The 22652-nt window shown below is 36.7% G+C and overlaps 1 protein-coding gene across 5 annotated transcripts in view; it reads right to left on the bottom strand.

Annotated features, from left to right (window-relative positions):
* Positions 1–2597: 2597 nt before the first annotated feature.
* Positions 2598–22652, bottom strand: part of PPP4R4 (protein phosphatase 4 regulatory subunit 4) — a 106277-nt gene continuing 86222 nt past the window's right edge. For all 5 annotated transcript variants that reach the window (XM_043983572.1, XM_043983574.1, XM_043983573.1 and 2 more), the window contains 6 exons: positions 14751–14820; positions 13036–13119; positions 12658–12751; positions 10844–10914; positions 7010–7157; positions 2598–3127 (listed from right to left, as the gene is read on the bottom strand). In XM_043983572.1, coding sequence (XP_043839507.1) covers positions 3103–3127; positions 7010–7157; positions 10844–10914; positions 12658–12751; positions 13036–13119; positions 14751–14820 — 492 coding nt within the window. In that variant the 3' untranslated portion in view covers positions 2598–3102. The remainder of the gene's footprint in view (positions 3128–7009; positions 7158–10843; positions 10915–12657; positions 12752–13035; positions 13120–14750; positions 14821–22652) is intronic.

Below are 22652 nucleotides of genomic sequence, written 5' to 3'. Positions count from 1 at the left end.
ACACCCTTCAAGATATTTTACACCAATACAACAACAATAAAAAAATTTCTGGATGCCTTCCACTAGAATTTCAGGCTATAACACCTCATTCATGTGCTGTATCTCCATGATAGACTATGATTTCAATATATGTTTTTAAAAAGGCCAAGAGATCATGTAAACCAGAGCTGTCAAACTCTCCACCTGCAGGCCAGTGTAGCCCAAGAGCAATTGAAATGTTTAACAGAATAAATATACAACACAGATGATGTTAATTTATGATTTTTTAAAAAAGTCAATATAGGGGCAGCTAGGTGGCGCAACGGATAGAGCACCGGCCCTGCAGTCAGGAGGACCTGAGTTCAAATCCGGCCTCAGACACTTGACACTTACTAGCTGTGTGACCCTGGGCAAGTCACTTAACCCCAATTGCCTCACAAAAAACAACAAACAAAAAAAGTCAATATAAAGCAAAGACACCATCTGTTACCAATGAATCTTCAGAATGCTTTTCTAGTGGAAGAAAAATCAAACATAGACAAAATGAAATTGAAACTGAATTCAGAAACTCATAGTAATGCTAATATGAAGCTATTGAATATTAGACAACACTACCAAAATGCTCCTAATTCAGCTTTGTTGCTTCTAATTTGCATGCCAGTCTATTCTCAGATTTCAAGTCAGTCTAATGTACAACATTCCTACTCTCAGCCTAGGACTTCCCCCTTGAATTTATTCTCCCTTATACAAATCTACCACCTTAAGCTCCCAAATATAACATATCTAAATACCCACCTTTCTACATGTTGCCCTGTGTTGGGCATTACTTCAAATGACAAAAGCATATTTCACATCTTTCTTTTAAGAAAGTAAAGACCAGAAAAGGAACTGCCTAAGAGAACAGAATACCACTTAACAGAAATGAATGTGGTTGAACCCATATAGATACGGTGTGGGGAGAATTCCCCAAAGTACAGCAACTGTATATTGAGTCTGATATAATTAATACATTATTATTTAAGGCAGTAATTGATCCTGTTCTCCATCACTGTCAGTGACAGAAACACTGTCAACGTTTCATTGTATACCCCTGGGAAACCTTAATCTAAATTTAAGAGGTTTCACAGTGATCTCTCAGAATTTTAACATCACTTCCTGAAAGATATAAACAGATTGCTTTTTTTTTTCTTAAAAAAATTTCAAGATTTAATGGAACCAAACATGGGAAAAGGCTTTGTAGGTGTTATGTTTAAGTACTTTGCTCCAATATCTAGTGCTGAGTTACCACATGTTGCTTTGCACTCAGAAAGTACTTAAAATATCTTTGTTGAATTGAATCAAACGTCATTTTAAAAAGTGGGCAACAAATATACTATATCTGAATTAGTAACAGGTCATTGAGGTAATATTACAACTTTTACTTCCAATGTAAAATTCCAACTCAAGCCAAAAAGAATAAGGAAGAAATAAGTTAGGTGCATTATTTGACTTCCTTGGTTACCAAGGAAGTCAAATAATGCACCTAACTTCTTGATTTCTGTTCTTGTTGACTGAATAAAAGCTGACTAAAGAGCAAGATTTCAGAGAAAGCTTATGGATCTTAGATACCACCCCATTACAGATTTTCAAAAGTCCTCTTCTAGAGATTGGTATATTAGAGTCTACGTTATGGACGTTAAGACACATGGGCAATGTGGATAAATGAAATCCACAGAGAGTCCCAAACTTCAGTCTGCCAGCACTTTCTATATTCTCCTCCACCAGATCTTTATTACTGACACCATAATACGACTGACTGCTCAATTTTATTTCAACTGCAAACCTTCTAGGAGCATTTAGAATCACTAAAATGGCCAAAAAGCAGGTACTGGATGGGAAAAGGAGAAGATAAGGCTTGGATAATCTTCAAACTGGATAATCTTGACTTTAGATAAGGCTTGAAAAATCTTCAAACTGGATAATCTTGACTATGGTATTCCTTCTCTTACTTGTTATTAAATAAACGACTGTTTCTTACCTTTTAATTATAGAGCAAATATTGCAGAAAAATGATTTAAAACTTTCTTCACAAATATACAGGTACTGCATTAGCCTATGTTTTATTTTTAATAAATTCATAATTCATTATTTCACATTATAAAAAGTAACCACACGCACATATGCATTCACAAATTAGTTCATCTTTATCATACATCAATATATTTAAAAAACAAATATTATCTGATATCAATATAGTTATATGCTGATTGCATTTTGAAATAGAGAAGCTGACAATAGCTTCATACAATATATCTCAAGTATTGGCATTTTAAAATAGAACTATATATGCTCTGCAGGCAAATTTTGATGGAAATATTAGCATTAGTACAAATAAATGCTGTTGACATAGCTAAAGCATGATAGCTTGGAATAACAGCTAATTAAAAACTGGATTCATCATTTTAAAATTAAGTAAAGAGAAAAAATACAATCTAAAATTTAAACAAAGTATTTATAAAAGAAATTGTCCCATGAAATAAAGAAAATCATTAATCAATTATTTGGAGGTATTTGCTCCTAAAAATGACTGGAAACCTTTAAGAATTTGCAATGCCAAATGTGAATTTGGGGGTATCCAGGTGTAAATTTGTGTCAGCATGACCTTGCAGGAAATTGTACATCCTTTAGTATTTCTTTTGCAATGGACTTGAAGATTCTTTATGAATATACTATTAATTTCCCAAATAGATAATATAGCCAGGACAATTTCAGCTGATTGTGACTTTCATAGCAATTTGCTAAAACGCTAAAACTGTAATTGAGAACAATTGATAGATGACACTGGTATCCTGCACTACAAAGGCATAATTGTCTCTCTTGCGGCAGTAGTTAAAGCACATACCTAAAGTTGCATTTCAACATTTCACTATAACATTGGAATTCTGCAACCAATACATTATTTATAGAAATATATACTATACAACCCAGGGAATCTAATTTCAAATATGGAAGGCTTAACAACATCAGATGCAATGAAGTCTCTCCAATTCATTCATAAAAAGTCCCAGCTGCCACTCTTGCTTCTGTTGAGCAATCCCATTACCTCCAGTTGTCTTTGGTTTTCTTCCTTGTCTGTCAGGTGATCTAAGGATTTGATTTTCTAGATTTTCTTTGGGGAGAAAAAAGAAAAATAATTTTAAAACTAAGAAAAGGAAGAAAAAAGGAAAAAAAGGATGAAAGGAGAGAAAACAAAACATGAAAATTCTTATTGTTTTATATGAAAGCAGTCTATTCAGTAGTAAGTTTACAAATTATATTAGGCAACACAGGTGTAACCCACTGTCAGTACAACTGATATATGACTGTTTTTTTTTTTAAATGAACAACAAAAATAATAATTACACTCTAGAAAAACACGTGGTCTAGGAAGAGTTATTTAATTAGCAAGCTTGCCCAATAAACTGGAATGCAATTTAATTTATAAAAGTTAACTTTTCACATTTTAAAAACAATTCTATAAGGCTAAGTAAGTAGTACTTGTATAGGGATATAGAAATTGACATGCGCCTTAAGGTCATTTGATTAGGCCTAAAAGATAAAGTTCTGAAAAATAAAAGCATGTATTTAATGTTGAAAACATAGTGACTGATGACCACAAATATCAACTGTATTAGCTCAATAGCATTAGGAAGTGTAAGAATAATTGGTGAACCTTTTACACCACAATGAAGATTTTGGTATGACTAAAAATCTTCGGAGCCAATTTACTGTGTCCAATTTGTACTGTGTACAAATTTATGTCAGCAATCTCAGGACTGTCCAACTTGCAAGAAATTGTACGTTCTTCAGTATTTCTTTTCCCGATACCACAATAGGAAGTACTATATTCCTTTTGAGCATAGTATAGAGCTGAATTTCAGAAAATACTTTAAAGAAATTGGCCAAAGAAGGGATTTACCATATCATACCGTTTAAAGAGCTGGAAAGGATCTTAGAGGTCAGCTAGTCCAACCAGACCTTAATTATAAATCTGTTCTTTAATAGCCCTAATAGTGATCATAAAGGTTTTACTTCAACACCTCCAGTGATGGGGAATTCACTACTTCCTAGGACAGCCCATTTCACTATTAAATTGTTCTAGTTTTTTTAAAAATTTCTTTTAACTGAACTGAAATATGCCTACTAGTGACTTTTATTTCTTGGCCCTAGTTTTCCCTTTGGGGGGAGGTGGTCAAAGAGATTAAGTCTAAATAATTCATCAACATGATAGCTGTTCAGAAACGTTGCAACAGGAACCAAAGTTCTCTGGCTTCACTAATTCTTCTCTTCCTCAGTTTCTACAGGGTAGGCCAAAAGTCACGATTTTTAAATAACTTTTTGAAAATTATTTTTTGCCATTTACAAGATTTTATTTTTCACATGTAATGTAAATTCATTTCCTAGATGTATTGTATATGATGAGTAAAGAGAGTTCTTATCTTTCAGTTCATTCAGAAAGAAAATTCTAAAATTGCTCTTGGAAAGATGTTGGGTTGGGGTTTTTTTAACCCCTATTCCTTAAAGAGTCATCTAGGTATAGTGTGATAATAACTAGACTGAGTAAAAAGAAGTTTTAATTCTATCTCTACCACTAATTAGCTGTGTGGCATTGAATAATTCATTTACTTCTCCCCTGCCCCATTCCATCCCAGTTTCCTCATCTGTAGAATAGACTAGATAATCTTTGGGGTCCTTTCCAACTCTAAATATTGCGATTCTCTGATTTGATATGCTTTTTGAATATGAGAGAAAGTAGCCTGTTGGCATAAAAATAGTCTCTAAAAACAAAAGGACAGTTAGAGATAGGAACACTGAAATGAGCAAACTACCATTTTCTTAAGAGATTTCAGCTGCCTCCTCTCCTTATACATGTGATTTAAAGATGGTGATTCAAACAATCTGAGATAGGAAGAAAGGATAAATTCCATTCTGGTAGTTATATATATATATATATATATATATATATATATATATATATATGTATGTATGTATGTATATGTATATGTATGTATATGTATATATATGTGTGTGTGTGTGTATATATATATATATATATATATATATATATATATATATATATATATTTCCTAATGGAAGAATGCCCAAGTTTCATATGAATGTGAAGGAGTTTCTTTTCTTTTAAGAAAATTATGAAAGGGCTATAAACTATTACAAACTCAACTTTGCTCCTTCCTCTGTCAAAAGAATCATGGAATGTTGTAGTTTGAAGGGATTTCAGAGAATGTCCAATCCAACCCTCTCATTTATACAGAGGAAGAAACTGAGGTCCAGAAAGGGAAAGTGACTGAAACTTTTTTTTTTTCTTTTTTGGTGGGGCAATGAGGGTTAAGTGACTTGCCCAGGGTCACAAGCTAGTAAATGTCAAGTGTCTGAGGCCGGATTTTGAACTCAGGTCCTCCTGAATCCAAGGCCGGTGCTTTATCCACTGTACCAACTAGCTGCCCCCTGAAAGAAACTTTCAGCTAAATTATTATTAATTAGGTGTGTTGTAGTTCCTTAATTTTTCTAGGTTCTTACTCTTTACTTGGGTTGAATATACATGGTCAGGACTAGAACTCAGATGGCCTAAGCAGTTCATGGCTCTTTCCATTATTCCATGGTACACCTCTAGCTTCATGGATTGAAATAGATTCTTTAATGACAAAAATCCCTAGTCTAACACATAGATTTAGCATTGAATAGAGTTCTAAAGTCATAAATAAAGGTATCTATATCCTTCAACAGTATAACAGCTTTTCTTCTTAATTCAGAATTACTGTTGGCGTGATTTTAGGACTAGCAGAGACCTCCAATATTATTCATTAGGTAGGTACACTGCCTTTTTTATTCTTGTACATTCAGACTCTTCCTTTGAGCTAGAATATTTTGCTGATTTCTAAATCTTGTATAGAGTTAGATATCCTAATAAAACGTAGCCATACCCTGATACACGGTATGGCTAATTAGAAGTTCCCAGAGAAAGTTAGAGAGAAAGGGAGGGAGAGAAGGAAACAGGGAGGGGAGAGGGTTGAAGAGAAGGAAGAGGAGAGGGGAGAGATGGGAGAGGGAGAGAGATGTAGTCTTTTCTCTAACTTCAAATAAGCCTATGGAAATTCATAATGGAATCCCTGAAAGTTGCTCATGAGTAGTTACTAGAACACAGTGAAACATAAAAAGAAAGTAAATCTGAAGTATAATTTGATATGACAACTAATAAAAAAACAAATTTTAGGGCTCTTGGTTGAATCACTTGGAGAATTGGTATTCAGCATTAAAGTTATTCTGTTGATGTGAAAACTCTAATCAGCCTTTTCCTTTGGATGCTGTTACAGAAGTTCAGCTAGAAGGATTTAGAACTTCAACAATTTAAAAAAGAAGTATGAATGGAAATGGGTAAAGAAAAGGGTCTCTAAGGAAAAACAGAACATCCAACTTTCTCTAATTCTGATTTGAGAACATGAATTTCACAAAAATAATAGGATTGTTTCTCAAGCAGCTCAGATGATTTCAATTTGACGCACTTTTAGAGGATGATGCTGTCTTCATATTTCAGGCGGAAGCATAGGCGGCAAAGCCAACCAATTTACTGGAACTACAAAAAACAACAACTGCAATTTCATAAGTATCTCTTCTTAAAGACAATTACAGACTTGATTTTCAACCATAAAAATCTTTCTAGCTGTAAAATTGAGTTGTGGATGAATCAGGTGAAGTAAACATGAGGAAGCTTCACCGGATACCCTGTACTTAGAGATGACTGGTAGGATCAATTGGGAAAAAGACAGCTTAATTTTGTGCTATGGAAACCAATCATAATGGCCTCTGTAGCTTCACTAACATTGCAGTGATCTTGTCATATATTATTTAGCACATCTAACATTTCTCTCATTAAATTTCTCCCATGTTTCCACGGTTCAGGCACTTATTTTCAAGGGAACTTGGAAGCTGTAGTAATTAAAAAAAAGAGAGACAATTTTTACTTTGCAGCACCATCCAACAATCAATCACTTACAAGGTAGCCTTTCGAGGCTGAGTATCTTTAGTTCCATTGTTCTTTTGGTCAACTGAGTTAGTCATATTACGGGAGGTACTTGGTAAGGAGGTATTAGAAGAATAAGGAGATGTATTACCACTGGAATTACGAGTCCGGAATGAATCATCTGAAAGATATGTACATTTAAACAAATGAAAGATTTACCTTGAAGCATAAGGTACCATGAATTTTAGTTAAAATTTTATTCTATAGTTTAGGCATATACTCTAAGTCAACTTACTAAAGTGAGTTCTCTTTGAAAGAAATGTATATTCATATATGTTATTATACATTTTTATATATAATCACACACATATATGTAGTTATACATAGAAAAATAATTATAGGAAATTACCATCTAAGATAGATTTTCTGTGAAGCCTTTCTCATACTATGCCCCCTACCTACCTTCTCAAGAGAGGATCTCATCTCATTCTACTGAGAAAATGAAGGTTATTCACCATGAGATCCCTCTTTTCCTCTACTCTGAACCTCAACCCCCCCTGATATCATCCACAATTCTCCTCTTCTCCCTGAGTCCTCTCTCTAATGAAAAGGAGGACCTTTAACATGCCAAGGCCAACTCTTGTACACGTACCCTTAATCCCAATCCCTAATGTCTTCTCTGGCAGATTGCCCCCACAATCAGCCTCCACCCTCATCTTTGATCTCTCCCTCTGTACTGGTGTGTTTTCATTCTCAGCTACCTCGAAACACATCGAGTTCTTTCGATACTTTAAAAACTTTTACTTGATCCCACCATCTTCTGAAACTCTCTTCCTAAATCTTTCCTCCCTTTCACAGATGAATTCCTAGAAAAAGCTCTGTACCCTTGTGGACTCCCCTTGCTCTCTGAGTCACTTCTTGACCCCTTGGAATAGGGCTTTTGAATTCATCATTCAATTGACACAGCTCTCTCCCAAGTTACCAGATGGTCTTTTAATTGCTAAGTGGAATAGCCTTTGCTCAATTCTTCTCTTTCTTAGCCTTCTTATCCTACTCCACTCCCTCTCCCTAGATCCCCTCTCTAGGTTTTCATCGCAATCTTTTCCTCTTACCTGGCTGAATGCTCCTTCTCAGTCCTCTTGGCTAGATCCTCCCCTGTATCCTGCCCTACCTGTTGGTATACTCTGTCCTGGAGCCTTTCTCTCTCTCTCTCTTTTAGTGAGCTAATCAGCTCCCACGGGTCCAATTATTATCCCCATGAAGAGGATTCCTGGATCTCTAGATCTAGCCCTCAGCTCTTTGCTGAGCTCCAGTTTCCTATCACCTTTTGGATACTTCAAACTCAACATGTTCAAAACAGAACACATTGTCTTTACCTCTGAATCCATCTTCTTCCAAACTTTCCTAATTCTGGCAAGAGTACTACCATCCTTTCAGTTAACAGAATTCACAACCTCAGTCATTCTTAATATATCACTTTTCCTCACTGTATGTGTCTAATCAGTTGGCCAAGTCTTGCTGATTCACCTCTGCAACCTCTCTCACATTTATTCTATTCTCTCCACTCTCAGAGCCACCGCCCTAGTCCAGGTCCCCATCAGCTCTCACCTAGACTATTACAATAGCTTTCCAATTAGTCTCCCTGCTTCATGACTCTGTCCTCTCCAATCCACCCTCCACACAGCTGTCAAAGTGATAGTGGTTCTAGAGCACAGGAGTATGTCGCTCCCCTTGCTTAGCATTCTCCAGTTCAGATTCAAATCCCTGTTTGGCTTTTGGAGCCAGGGTGGATTGTCAGGGCTTTAACTTACCTTCCCAGTCTTATCACAGATTACTTCTATTTATACACTCTACAATCCAGTGAAATTGACCTTCTGACTGTCACACACACATGAAATTCCATCTTATCATAATCTGTGTCTTTGCACAGTTGGTTTTCCGTGCCTGGAATGCAGAACTTCTTCTCCTTGACCTCTCTCAGAACTCCTTGTTTCCTTTGGAAACTCAGTTCAAGTGCCACTTCCTACATGAAGCCTTTCCTGACACACCAGCTTCTAGGGTCCTCCACTGACCAAATTACTTTGTACATATTTTGTCTCCCTGAACACCAGAAGGTGCTTCATTTTTTCTTGTATTCCCCTCACCTAGCACAGTGCTAAGAACACCATAGACCCTTAATATATTTTTAGCTGATTAAGTCAGTCAGTAAGCATTTACGAAGGGCCCACTATATGCCAGCCACCATGCTAAGTGCTGGGGACACAACAAAAGGCAAAACAGCTCTCAAGGAATTCCTGTCTAATCAAAGTCCCATTTCTTTCTGTTCAAATATATCTGATTTTTAGAATCACAAGTCTCTGCTATATAATTTCCTTCTCAATCCTCAACTGATTTTTTTTTAAAGTTTATACGAGTCATCTTTTGGGAGAACTGATATAAATATTTTGACCAACTTTTTTGACCAATATTTCTGAATGAACCAGTAGAATCATACAATTTAAGACTTGAAAAGGAAAGAAAAATAAACTTTTGATAGCCTTTAATACAATCTCCTCATTTTACACATAGGGAAACTGAGGCACAGAGAAGGGAAATTACTTTTCCAAGATCATATAATTGGCCAATGCCAGACCCAGAACTATAGTCTTGGTCCATTATTCCTCTGACCACGCCATAATCCACCCAACGCTCACTGATGCTAGACTCCAGAGAGCGTGTATACACTCTTCTGAACCTCAAAGGCCAGTTATATACTAGCAAAGTAAAGCAGAGAACTGAAAAAAAATAATTCAGATGATCAATAAAAAATTACTTATCTCATTTATCAGTATATTTCAGGACAAATAATTTCTGGTCTGTTATAACTCTAACGCAGAAAAACCTGTGAAAGGGCTGGTTGACCCTGACAAAGTTTGCTGAACCCTGTAATGCTATTTGAAATGATCTCTAACTTGGGCCAAGTCATGCACATGCACTCTTAGTGCCCACAATGGAAGTACATTTACTGCCTGGCAAAGGCATCAGATTTAAGTTCCCCAAACCTGAATAATTCACAAATTCCTATCTAAGGAGTCATTGATTAATTTTGCTTAGCTCATGTTAAAGGCAACATTACTAAGAGTCCCTGGATATTTTGGTGGGTTATTAATGCCTCTTATACTTGGGCAGTGTGAATATGGGCAATATAGCATCTTTGTGAATTTATAGAGGGCATCATGAAAAGTACGGAAAAGATAAATGAATATTCAATATGTAACTTGAGTAGAGGAACAAAAGTAGGGCACAGAGCCTTTTAATTCTTTTGCTGTATTTTTTTAAAAGACCTTTAAGTAGATTCACTGTAGCTGGCAGTGAAAAATGGAAGCAGATTCAATATCATCAGAAATTTCTACCAGTGCTTACAATGTAGAAAGTTAAAAGGATCCCTTTAGCAACTATCAATTTTAACACCACATTTTCTTTTGCCAATATAGAAAAGTTCATCATATAAGTTCTATTATTACTTTATGAAGTCTGATATACAGAATAGCTTCTATCATTTATTAATTTCTGGAAGAAGTTACTGTGGTAACTTTTAGTCTGTGTCTAAACTTGCCCTTAATGACTGTGATGTCACTCGTCCTGACATTTTGTCTTTTCTCTCTTCATATTATTCAGTAGTTGGCTTATAGCACTATAAAAACCAAACAGTATATTCAAGTGTTCTTTCACCTACTTGAAAAAGTTTTTATTTCCATAGGGTTTTGATGAAGGCACAGACTTAAGAGAAAATTCTGTACCTAGAAGTGAAGAAATGTTTAACTAGGTTAAGTTCAAGAACATGACATTTTTATTAAACTTAAGACTTCCTATAGTTTAGATACTTACCAGTATATGAAAGCACAGAAGACTTTCCAATCCCTGAGACAGAAGCTGCATATCCTGTTGTAGAATTTTTACTAAAAAAGAAAATAAATTTTGTGGAACATTTAAAGTGCAGGAACATGCTTCTTTCAGACATATAGTGGATAACTTTCTGTAGAATATGGATATATTGTATTAGTAGAGATTTTAAATTAATATGCATTCTGTTTCTATCTTGGTAAATATTTTCCAAATCAAATATTTCAGCATGGAAATATTCCACAGAGTCTTAATGTCCCATTCCCAAGAAAATTACCGTTTTACCGTAAAAACTTGAATTCTACCTCAAATGCTACTTTCCACCTTTGAAGCAGTGTAATAGAAATGTTACTTTCCATCTAGCTCTGATGCCTTTAAGACAGGTAAATGTTCTTGTAAACATTTTCATTTCTGCAGATTAAGTCCTTTTTGTACGAAACCAATCTAAATCTCTTTTCCTTTTATTCCCCATCCAGGGATCTTTTTATTGACTAGGAATTCTCATCAGAGTCCAGCAGTTGTCTGTAGGAAATGTCAGCACACACTTAGAAAATTGGAGGGGCAGCTAAGTGTCGCAGTGGATAGGGTACTGACCCTGGAGTCAGGAGGACCTGAGTTCAAATTTGACCTGAGACACCTGACACTTACTAACTGTGTGACCAAGCAAGTCATTTAACCCCAATTGCCTCACCAAAAAAAAGAAAACTGGAAAAGGTTAAACCCTTTTAGAAGCTCCTCCTACCCAAATAAAGTTACATAATGGCTCCTTTATATGTTGCTACACAGTTTTAAGACATATTGCTTCCTCCATGCTCTGGGCACTTTGTGTCTTTGGTAGTGGTCCTACTCATATACAAATTGGTGGGTTGAATAGCTCTTTAAAGGTAGCACCTCTTTCATGAAGCCTTCTCCCACTACAATTAGATAAGAGTGATCTCTCTCCTTGCCCCAAACTTCCATAACACTTTTTCTGGACCTCTCCTTTGCACTCACTTTCCTTATACTACTCTATATGACAGTTATTTATACCACAGTTATGGATGGACATTGCAAAGAGGTGAGTTTAGATTTAATGTAAGGAAAAACTTACTAATAATTAAAACTATCCCAAAGTGGAATGAGAGGCCTCTGGAAGCAATGAGTTCAATCTCACTAGAGCAAGTATAGCTTGGATGATCCCTTGTCAACATATGTTATAGAGGGGTTATTATTTAGGGATGGATTGCAGTCCCTTCCAGCTCAGAAATTTTGTGACTATTACGTGTAGCTGTCTTCCCCCATTAAGCTATAAGCTTTTTTTTTTAAACTTCAGGATCTGTATCTTATCCTTCCATCTGTAGTATCTTTTACAAAGCCTTATGTATGACTGATAACTTAATACATTTTGAACTGAAATAGGGCAGCCAGGTGACACAGTGGATAGACTGACAGTCCTGGAGTCAGGAAGACTCATCTTTCTGAGTTCAAATCTGGTCTCAGATGCTTACTAGCTATATGGGCAGGTCACTCAACCCTGTTTTCTTCAGTTTCCTCATCTGTAAAATGAGCTGAAGAAGGTAATGGCAAACCACTACAGTATCTTTGACAAGAAAATCCCAAATGGGGTCACAAAGAGTTGGACACAACTAAAAACGACCGAACAACAAAGGAAATGATGAACTTTTGACCTATGGAGAACAAATAATTAAATAATTTTTTCTTGGGATCAGATAAATCTAAGTAAAAATAATGAATTAGGGCAAGAGAATAAGATTTATAATTGTTGCTTACAAAGTAAAGGGCTAGAACTTAAGACATACCCAGTACACTTTTCTAAGTTGCCATATTTAGGGTGAAGAGCTTGACTACTGAAGGATTGGCTTCTTACCAATTTGGATTTCTTGATTTCTTTGCCTAGAGAAATTAAGTAAAAATAAAATTTTTAAACTGTGATTTGTTTTTTACTTTCACTAACAAAAAAAGACCTAGTTCTGTCAGACAGGGCTGACTGAAATATTTGAAAGATAGTCTAACAAGAAATTTCAATTGTATCCTACATTAAGAACATGAAAATCACTAAAAAGAACATCTGAAAGATACATCCTTTAATATATCCTCTGATTACATGAACCAACTCTTTCCCCACAACTAGTGTGTATAAAAAGAGGGAAGTAGCATAAAAGAAAGTTGTTTCTTACTTGTAGATGGGGTGCATGAAGATGATCCCGCAACACTCATAGGAATGGTTTTCGGCAGAACAGCTGATGTTTTACTGTCTCTACCTAAAATTTTGTGTAAGTGCTGTCATTATTTTTATCACTCAATTCTTACCGAGCTCCATAAATATACAATATTAGGAAATGAGATTCCAAAATCTGTTTCTTCATGTACCACCTAAATTTCAGTATTTTTTCCATATGTCCTTACTTTATAAACTTTAGACTTTGGTATGTGTTGCTCAGTCCTCACCCTCTCCAGGTTCTCCTAATATCTATCTGATTGCTCCTTCTCTGTCTCCTTTGCTGGATCTTTATACAGATCATGTCCTCTAAACACAGGTGCCCCTCAGGTTCTGTCCTGGGCCCTCTTCTCTTGTCCCTCTGTAACCTCAGCAGCTCCCATGGATGGAATTACCACCTCTGTTTATGATTCTCAAATTTACCTAAACCTCTCTGCTCTAATCTTGAACCTCCAAATGCCTTTCAGATGTTCAGTAGACATCTTAAACTCGGCATATCCAAAATAACTCATTACTTTTTCCTCTAAACATGCCCCCCATCTTATCTTCCCTATTATTGTAAAAAGAAACACTAATCTCCCAGTCAGCCCGGCTCACAATCTGGGTGTCTTCTTAGATTCTTTACTATCTCTCATCCCATATATCCAAGCTATTGGTGAGGCCTGTCAATTGCACTTTTGTAACATCACTCAAATATACCTCCTTTTCCCCTCTCACACCACAGTCAGTCTGGTATGGGCCCTCATGACCTTCTTCCTGCACTACTGTAAACAGCGTGCTGGGGGGTGTGCCTGCCCCAAGTCTCTCCCTATTCCAGTCCACTCGGCATTCAGCCACCAAAATGATAAAATGATTTTCTTCCAGTGTAGGTCTGACCGTATCAACTCACTTCTCAATAAATTCCAGTGACTCCCTATTACCTACAGCATCAAATACAAAATGCTTTATTTGGCATTCAAAGCCCTTCATGATCCAGACTTCTCCAGCCCTTCTGGTATTCTTTCACTTCCCCCCGCCCCACGCTCTTTAGTCCTGTGACAATGACCTCCAGGCTGTTCCAGGATAAGACACTCCACCTCTGAGATACAAGCAATTTCTCTGGCCTTCCCTCAGGCCTGGAATGCTCTTTTTCCTCAGCTCTGCCTACAGACTTCCCTGGCTTCCTTTAAGTTCCAAATAAAATCCCATCTTCTACAGGAAGTCTTTCTTCAACTCTCCTTAATTCTAGTGCCTTCCCTCTTTTAATTATTTCCTATTTATCCTGAACATAGCTTGTTTGTACATAATTGCTTGTTGTCTCTCCAATAAGACTGTGAGCTCCTTGAGAAGAGGGATTGTCTTTTGCCTTTTTTTTTGTATCCCTAGTGCTTAGCACAGTGTCTACCACACAGTACGTTCTTAATGCTTACTGACTGACAGACTGAGTCAAACTTTTTTAGTATCATCAACAACCAAAGAGGTCTACTATCCTCAAAACTTTTCTTCAAAGGGGACTAAAATTGCATATTTCATTAACATTATAATTTCTATTTTATCAACTCTCTGAAGCATGATCATCCAAAAACCACCTTTAATAAATCCAAAAAAGAAGTCATAGTCCCTATGAGTTGAAAACTGAATATTGTTCATAATACAACCATTAAACAGTGAACGTAAGGAATAGAAATGACTTACGTTTCTTTTCAAAGATTTTATCACTGCTTGGTCTTCCTTCATTCTGCTGCTTCTCTTTTTCTAGCTGCTCCTAATATTGAAACATTGTTCATAAAATTAAGACAATTCAGTTTAAGCAAATTTTAAAATTTATGAAAGTGATCTTAAGCTTCAGGAATGACATTTAACTTCCTACAAATGGAATAACTCATTAGAAGCATAAAACACATGCTTTCAAACCATAGTCAATGATGCCACATGGTTTTTCTAAGGCTTTTTAAATTCCTCATGGAGCATGTACCAAAAACACCAAGTCAACATTTTGTGAAAAGTAAATTCAGAGATTCTCTCATATCAACCAAGAAAACCTGATATATCTGCCTTTCAGATTAGTAATGTATCATTAGGGTGTTTCAATTTCTATTTTAAAACCCTCAAAATACTGTTTTATGTAGAAAGTAGCTGAAAGTAATTAAAATTATTTCTTAGTTTTCTATAAAAAGATTCAGTTAATTGGCATTATGTAGAGAAGAAAGGTTAAGCCATTCAAAGAACTGAATTTTCTCAATAAATGAACATTATATATTTATATTTACACTATTAAAAAAGCACTTTTAGGGGCAGCTAGATGGTGCAGTGGATAAAGCACTGGCCCTGGATTCAGGAGTACCTGAGTAAAAATCCAGCCTCAGACACTTGGCACTTACTAGCTGTGTGACCCTGGGCAAGTCACTTAACCCCCATTGCCCCATTAAAACAAACAAACAAACAAAAAAGCACCTTTAAATGAAAATCTTTCCAAATAGTATAGATTACTGAACTTCTTAAATAGAAAATGGCTCATTTGTCTTTGTAAAGAAATATATCAAAAAAGACAAAAAAAGAAGTATATTCACAATCTTTTTTGTTGGCTTTCATGGATATGGGATACAGTTGAATGTTTTTTGATAACTCGGGGTCATCATCAAGATGAGCAGAGTTCCTTAGAGTGAGGCACTTAGAGGCTGGGTGCTACAGTGGAATGAGCAGTTCTGGAGTTCCACACCAAGCATTTATTGTGTGTGTCACTGTGTAGTCACTGAGCCTCTCAGGGGATCAGTTTCCTCACAGGTAAACTGAAGGGATTGGACTTAGTGATCTCTAAGACACTGCTCATTTTAAATCTATTCTGCTGTTGTGTTGCATAGATACACTGCAGAGCTATGCCCTATCTAGTGTGAAGCCTATGGTGCCATGATTCATTCAGGGCTACCGTATAGGACTGTTTACAGGAATTTTTTCTTTTTATTTCCACCAGGCTTTTTCACTTTCATGACAAGCAATCTGAGATACCGTCAGACAATCATCTCTGTTTCTGTTCAGTGAATGAACCAAGCAAATAACATCAGGCATAATCTTTGGTCACTGACTCTTTTGGGGCTATGTTCAGTACTACTTACCATACAAAATACTTTTTCTTAATGCCAGTATTTTTTTTTAATCATGTGCCAGATCTCTGGAATTCCTATGCTTGACATTCTACTGAAAAAGTAATCTGGCACACAAATTAATGGCTCACCTCCTGTGTAAGTGGGCACCTTCATTCACTAGTGCTATTTCCCACAACCATTTTGTTTCCGCAAAGGGGAAGAATCATGCTTCTATATACCCCAATTTCTGTTCATAAAAAATATCTCCTGTTTTCATTTTAGAGATATGTAAAGAATGAGAGGAGCCTATATATGCATGTTCTTAAATAATTCATACTGCTACAGCAAAACAAACTTATTACTGGTCAGTTTTATTCTTACATCTACTTAAATCTTCTTTGTTGTTACTTTAAAGAAAGTACAAATGGAAATGCTATGTTAACATACAGTCATCACTTTTGTCTTTGGTGACAAACAGGCCTATTTAAAAGCTTGATTCAAAGTTTCCTCTTTGTCAAATGTCATTTTCCTTGTCTCTGAGAAATCGATTTTAATGACATTTAAATGAAATGTAACAAAATTCCGAACTTTTCAAAAAGTATTTTTTCCCTTAAGAACAACAACAAAACCAAACTTGAAATTCTTCATTTTCCTTCCATATATATGCATAGGATTAGTTGAATTAAGAGAGCCTTTTATCTGCCTACTCATATTTAAAGTTTTCTATCTTGTATATTAATTTAACAAATATATTAAACATCTATTATTTCAAATCACTAAAATGTCTTCATTATTTTACCTTACTGAGGCACAGACTCATTTGCTTAACCTTAAAAGTGGGGAAATTAAAATTTAAAAAATAAACATATTAGAACTTACACACTCAAATGAAAGTTATAATCTTTAAAGGTCAAAACCTTGGGAGGCAATCTATATACTTATTCCAGCAATACTGTCTTGAATTTTGTTTTTTCTTTTCAATTATTTTTGAATTATTTTTCAATATCTAAAGATGAGTATTTTGAAGATCATCAATAGTGGCAAATATTCATCTTTTGAGGTTTGAAATTTTATTTTGGACAGAGTCAAAAGTTGTTCATAGTCAAGTCTAGTGGATATGGTAAATGATCAAATAGCAAATTTGATTCAGTTTTTTTGGTGGGGGATTGGAGGAATCAAAACTGAGAAAAGACTATGAAGAAATGAGACTAATTTTATTGTGTGGTTAATAAAATGGCTCTAAAAGGTAACTCCAAAAATGAATTTTGACAAAGACAGGTTAGCTAAAATACACACATACCGCTTCCCTGGGTAACTGCTAAAAGATGGCATTCATTTAGATGAATAAATTTAGGTATGTTTGTTTAAAAACAATGTTCTCATTACTTTAGAGTCTTAGCTTTAATATATCCTATCTTAGTCAATTTTCAACATTTATTGAATGTCTGCACTGAGCCAGGCTATAATCCTATGTAACTTAGTTTGATAGATAGATAGATAGATAGATATAGATATATTAGAACCTTTTTCACCTGAATGTGGGGCTGGCTATTTCTGAACAGACTGGAAAATAAATGATACTAAATTTGACTAGAGGTTTGACCTAGGGCACATTTTCATGAAAAAGGTTGGAAAATATTTTTCCAGTCAATTAACCAACCAACAAGCATTTATTAAGTATCACAAAAAATAGGTACAGGGAAGACAAAGTGAAACAATCCTTGCCTTCAAGGATTCTATTGAGGGAAGCAACATATAACAAACATACATACATACATACACATACATATACACATATCAATACAAAGTAAATCCAATGTGATTTCAGGGAGTAATTGGTGGATGAGGGATCAGGAAGGCCTCATGCAGAAGATGGCATTTGAGCTGAGCTCTGAAGGTAGCTCCAGATTCTAACATGGAGATGTGAGGAGGAGCACATTCTAGGCCTCTGCAAAAGAATGGAGATAGAAGATGGAATGATGCCCTGGATGAAGAAAAGAAAGTAATCCAATGTGGCTGGAATGCAGAGTGCATGAAGGGGAGCCATGTGTAGCAAGCTTAGAAAAGTCATCTGAAGCCAGATCTTGGAGGAACAAAGGAGTCTGTATTTCATCCTAGAGGTTATGGAGATCTACTGCAGCTTTTTGAACAGCAGAATGACATGGCCAAACCTGTCCTTTAGGAACATCCTTTGAGGGCAGCTAGGTAGCACAGTGGATAGAGCACCGGCCCTGGAGTCAGGAGGACCTGAGTTCAAATCTGACCTCAGATATTTGACACTTACTGGCTGTGTGACCCTGGGCAAGTCACTTAATCCCAACTGTCTCATCCCCCCCCCCCCAAAAAAAAAGAAAGAAAAAAGAAGAGAGGAACATCCTTTGGCAGCTGCAGGGAGGATGGATTGGAAAGGGGTAGGAAGATCAATTAGGAAGATATTATAATAATTCAGGCAAGAGGTGATAAGGGCTTGAACTAAATAGTGAATGTATTAATGAAGAGAGGGGATGAGTGAGAGATATTATAGAGGTAGAATCAAGAAGACCTGGCAACTGTTTAGCTATGAGAGGTGGAGAGGGAAGAATCAAGGATGATTCTGAAGTTCTAAACCCGTGTGACTGGAAGAATGACAGCAACAAGGAAGTTCTGAAGGATAATTTTTTTGTGGAGGAGGGAGGAAGGAAGGGGAGAGAAAATGAGTTTTGTTTTGGACATCTAGGTAGAGGTGTTTCATAGGTTGGGTGCCCTCTAGATATGTAGATTGGAATTAATTTGCAAAGAGATGATTACTGAACCTATGGGCATTGATGAGATCACCAAGAGAGAAAGAGCATATAAAGGGAGAAGAGAAGAGGGCCTAGGGATCTTTGGGGTGAATACAGTTAAGGAGCTGGAGATTGTTTATGATCCAGCAAATGAATGAAGAGTGACAAGTAGGAGAATCAACAGAGAACAGTGTCACAAAAACCCAAAGAAGAGATAAGTATCCCAACTGGAATAATGTCTCTTTTTACCCCGAAGAAAGAAGGGATGTTTATGACTCCTTCCTCAGCCCTTGGTGCAATGTAGAAACACAGAATCACACAGAATTTCTGATCTGGAAGAGAACTCAGTTGCCAATAAGTACAGCCCAGACCCCAAAAGAATATCCATTATAGCAAACCTTATAAGTAGCCATAAAGACTTTACTTTAAGGAGACCTCCAATGAGGAAGAATCCACTTTCTCCCCAGAACAACCCATTCATTTTTTGGCATATCTTTTCCAGGCTAACATTCCCACTTGTTTCAAAGAATCCTCATATTACTTCAACTCTTATCATCCTGACTGCCTTCTTCTGGATGCTCCCTCCAGCTTAACATGTCTTCCTTAAGCTGTGACATCCAGAAATGAAAACAATAATCTAGATATGTTACTTTTTAAAAAAAAAAATCACACTACTGACTTACATTGAGTTTGTATTCTGCCCAATGCCCCAGATCTTTTTCAGACTTACTACGTGACTATAATTCCTCCATCTTGTATTTGTGAAATTGACTTTTCATAATCACTGTTTACCATGCCGGACATTACCACATACCTCTAGTGATCTGTTTTAGAATTTTCCCAGGAACAAAATGCAGGCTTTGTTTTCTTCCCTCTTTTGAAAACTGGGACATTTTCCTTTCTCCAGTCATTTTCTTAACATTCATTTTTGTTTCGTGGGGCAATGAGGGTTAAGTGACTTGCCCAGGGTCACACAGCTAGTAAGTGTCAAGTGTCTGAGGCCAGCTTTGAACTCAGGTCCTCCTGAATCCAGGGCTGGTGCTTTATCCACTGTGCCATCTAGCTGCCCCCTTCAGTCATTTTCCATAATCTGTCCAATATCATTGAAAGGCCTTAGCAATTCCACTTATCAATACTTTCAGTCCCTGAAGATACAATTCATCTGGAGTAGGTGACTTGAATTCATCAAAGGTAACTAGATGCTCTTTTACTATGTCCTTACTTATCTTCGATAGCACCTCCCTATTAACCATGTTGGCACTGCCATCTCTTGTACAAAGGTCATTTTCTTTTTCCAAGGAAACAGAAGATAAGAACTGAGCCATTCTGCTACCCTTTTCTGCCAGTTATCAACACTCCATCCAGCCCAAGCAATAGTCCTGTCCTTTCTTCAATCCTTCGCTTTCTGCTAATATGCCTTTAAAAACCTTTGTGGTGGTGGTTGTTCACTTCCCTTGTGAGCCTCAGCTCCTTCTGAGCATTCGTGTTCCTGACACCACAGTGACAAGCTTTTATATTTGCTCCTTGTTACCTCTTTCCTTGTTCCCATCTTCTGTACAAATGTTCACAAGACATGAGTTGCCTGGTAATTATTTGGGTACATTGGTTCCTAGACAATTCTCAAGGAACCATATCTTTGTATTTTCAAAATTTTGTTCTTCAAAGGTTCTCATTTCTCTTAGGCTGATTTTCATGAGGTCTTACCTATCCTTCTTGAACCCTCTGAATTTGGTCTCCTAAAGTTTAGGGTGCACGTCACACTTTGGCTTTCCATTTCTTTCTATATCACAAACTCTAGGAGAGATGGTAATTTCTGTTTAATGTTCTCATTATTTTCATCCCAGCTCCCTATTCCTCTCTATTAGTGAGAAGCAGATCCAGGATGGAATATTCCTTTTTTTTATTTCTCCATCCTATGAAGGATGACATTATCACTAAGGCACATCAAGAAGATTTTTAGCTGCTTTGCTTCTGGGAAACAGAAAACTCTAACAGATGTCTGATGACAAAATCACCTGTGTTCCCCTCCACTGATTTTTACTTCAATGCTTACCACCTTGCTTCTTGTTCCTGAACTTCTTCCCAAGAGTATACCTTTTAAACCATATAATGCTATCTTTCCCTCCTTTTACATATCTTCTTTCTTTTGAACAGGGTATATATTTCCAGAGCCACACATATTCCTGTGATCTCATCCTACCAAGTCTCAGTGATACTTATGAGGTCAAATTTGTTTCCTTGTATTAGGACCTCTAGTTTGTCTTGCCTATTGCCTAGACTTTGATAACTATTATTTATATGTTATTTTAAGATTTGCAAAGTGATTTGCATATAATATTTCATGTGATCCACATAACAACCTAGAAACGATTATTATCTCCATTTTACACATGAGTAAGCATTTCAGTACAGAAAAAGTCATAGGATTTATTACTGGTTCCTTTTTTGGATTTTTGTCTGTGACCCTCTGAATATTTCAACTACTCTTCTTTCTCCTTCACTGTAGTTACCCTCTATGGTGTATCCACGTTGGCACATATAACTAATCAGTTCTCTTCCTCCCTTTCATTTTAGTTTAAAGTCCTTTTGATTAGATTTGCAATATGCCCAGCAAGTACATTCTCATGAGGCTTTGTTAGATGCACTCCATTTTTGGCCTGCAGCATGTCATCCCTCTATGTGAAGCCGTGCTCCACAAGTCCTGATCCTCAGCTTGTGTAGTTCCAACAGGTTATTTCACGTCCACGAACCTACTTCCTCCTCTTCACAATGGGAGGTTGGGTGAGATGGCCTCCAAGGTCCCTCCTAGCTCTAGATGTAAGAGGCTAGGATACTCATCTCAGACACCACATTCTTAGCCAGCTATACACTTCCCAAGTCAATTTCTGTTTTCTAAATCCCTTGTCTTCAGTGGACAGCAGTGAAGAAAATGCAAACTGTGTCCTGCTTTGGTCTTCAGTTTCTTGCCTAAGATTTTGTAATCTTTAGCAAAACTTTTCAGGCTCCTTCTGCAGTATCATGTGTGCCCTCCTGAATTACCAAAACGGGAATACATCTTTGGAAGTTTTCTTAGTTTTTATTTATTTTTTTTTTGGTGAGGCAACTGGGGTCACGTGACTTGCCCAGAGTCACATAGCTAGTAAGTGTTAAGTGTCTGAGGCTCGATTTGAACTCAGGTCCTTCTGAATCCGGGGCCGGTGCTCTATCTACTGCGCCGCCTAGCTGCCCCCCTTAGTTTTTAGATATATTCCTTTCTACCGTCGATATCAGCTTGACAAATTGTTCAGTAGTACTCTGAAGAGGAAGTCATCAACCACCTCAGTTTTTCCTCTTCTTCTTCTTCTGACCTTTCCCAGATGATTTCTTCCCTGGTATTACATGAGGTTATTCTACATCATTCCCTGGGGAGAAGCAGCTGCTTCTTCCTCAGAAAATCTAGTTCCCCTCTCTTCAGGAAAATCCTCAAATATATTTGCCAGTCTTATGTATACAGCCATCTTTTTCCTTCTCTTCCACACCTAGGTGACATTCTTCCACTCTCCAACCTCCTGAAACGGGTCAAGTCTCCCCTACTCCACTTTGAGATTCATGTTTTCCCCACTGAAGCCCAGCTTCTGTTTCCTCTTAGGAACACTCCATTTCCCCCTAACAAATTAGGAGTATGAAGATGTGTTCCTTGGGTCCTTTTCACCTTCTCTTTGAGGGAACTGAGGGGATCAGGACTGCAAGTGGCTAACTGTGGGAACTGAATA

Source organism: Dromiciops gliroides, chromosome 2 (genome assembly GCF_019393635.1).
Source record: "Dromiciops gliroides isolate mDroGli1 chromosome 2, mDroGli1.pri, whole genome shotgun sequence".
NCBI classification, from domain to species: domain Eukaryota; kingdom Metazoa; phylum Chordata; class Mammalia; order Microbiotheria; family Microbiotheriidae; genus Dromiciops; species Dromiciops gliroides.
Note: the sequence above shows the minus strand (reverse complement) of the source record. Positions and strands in the feature narration are given on the sequence as shown.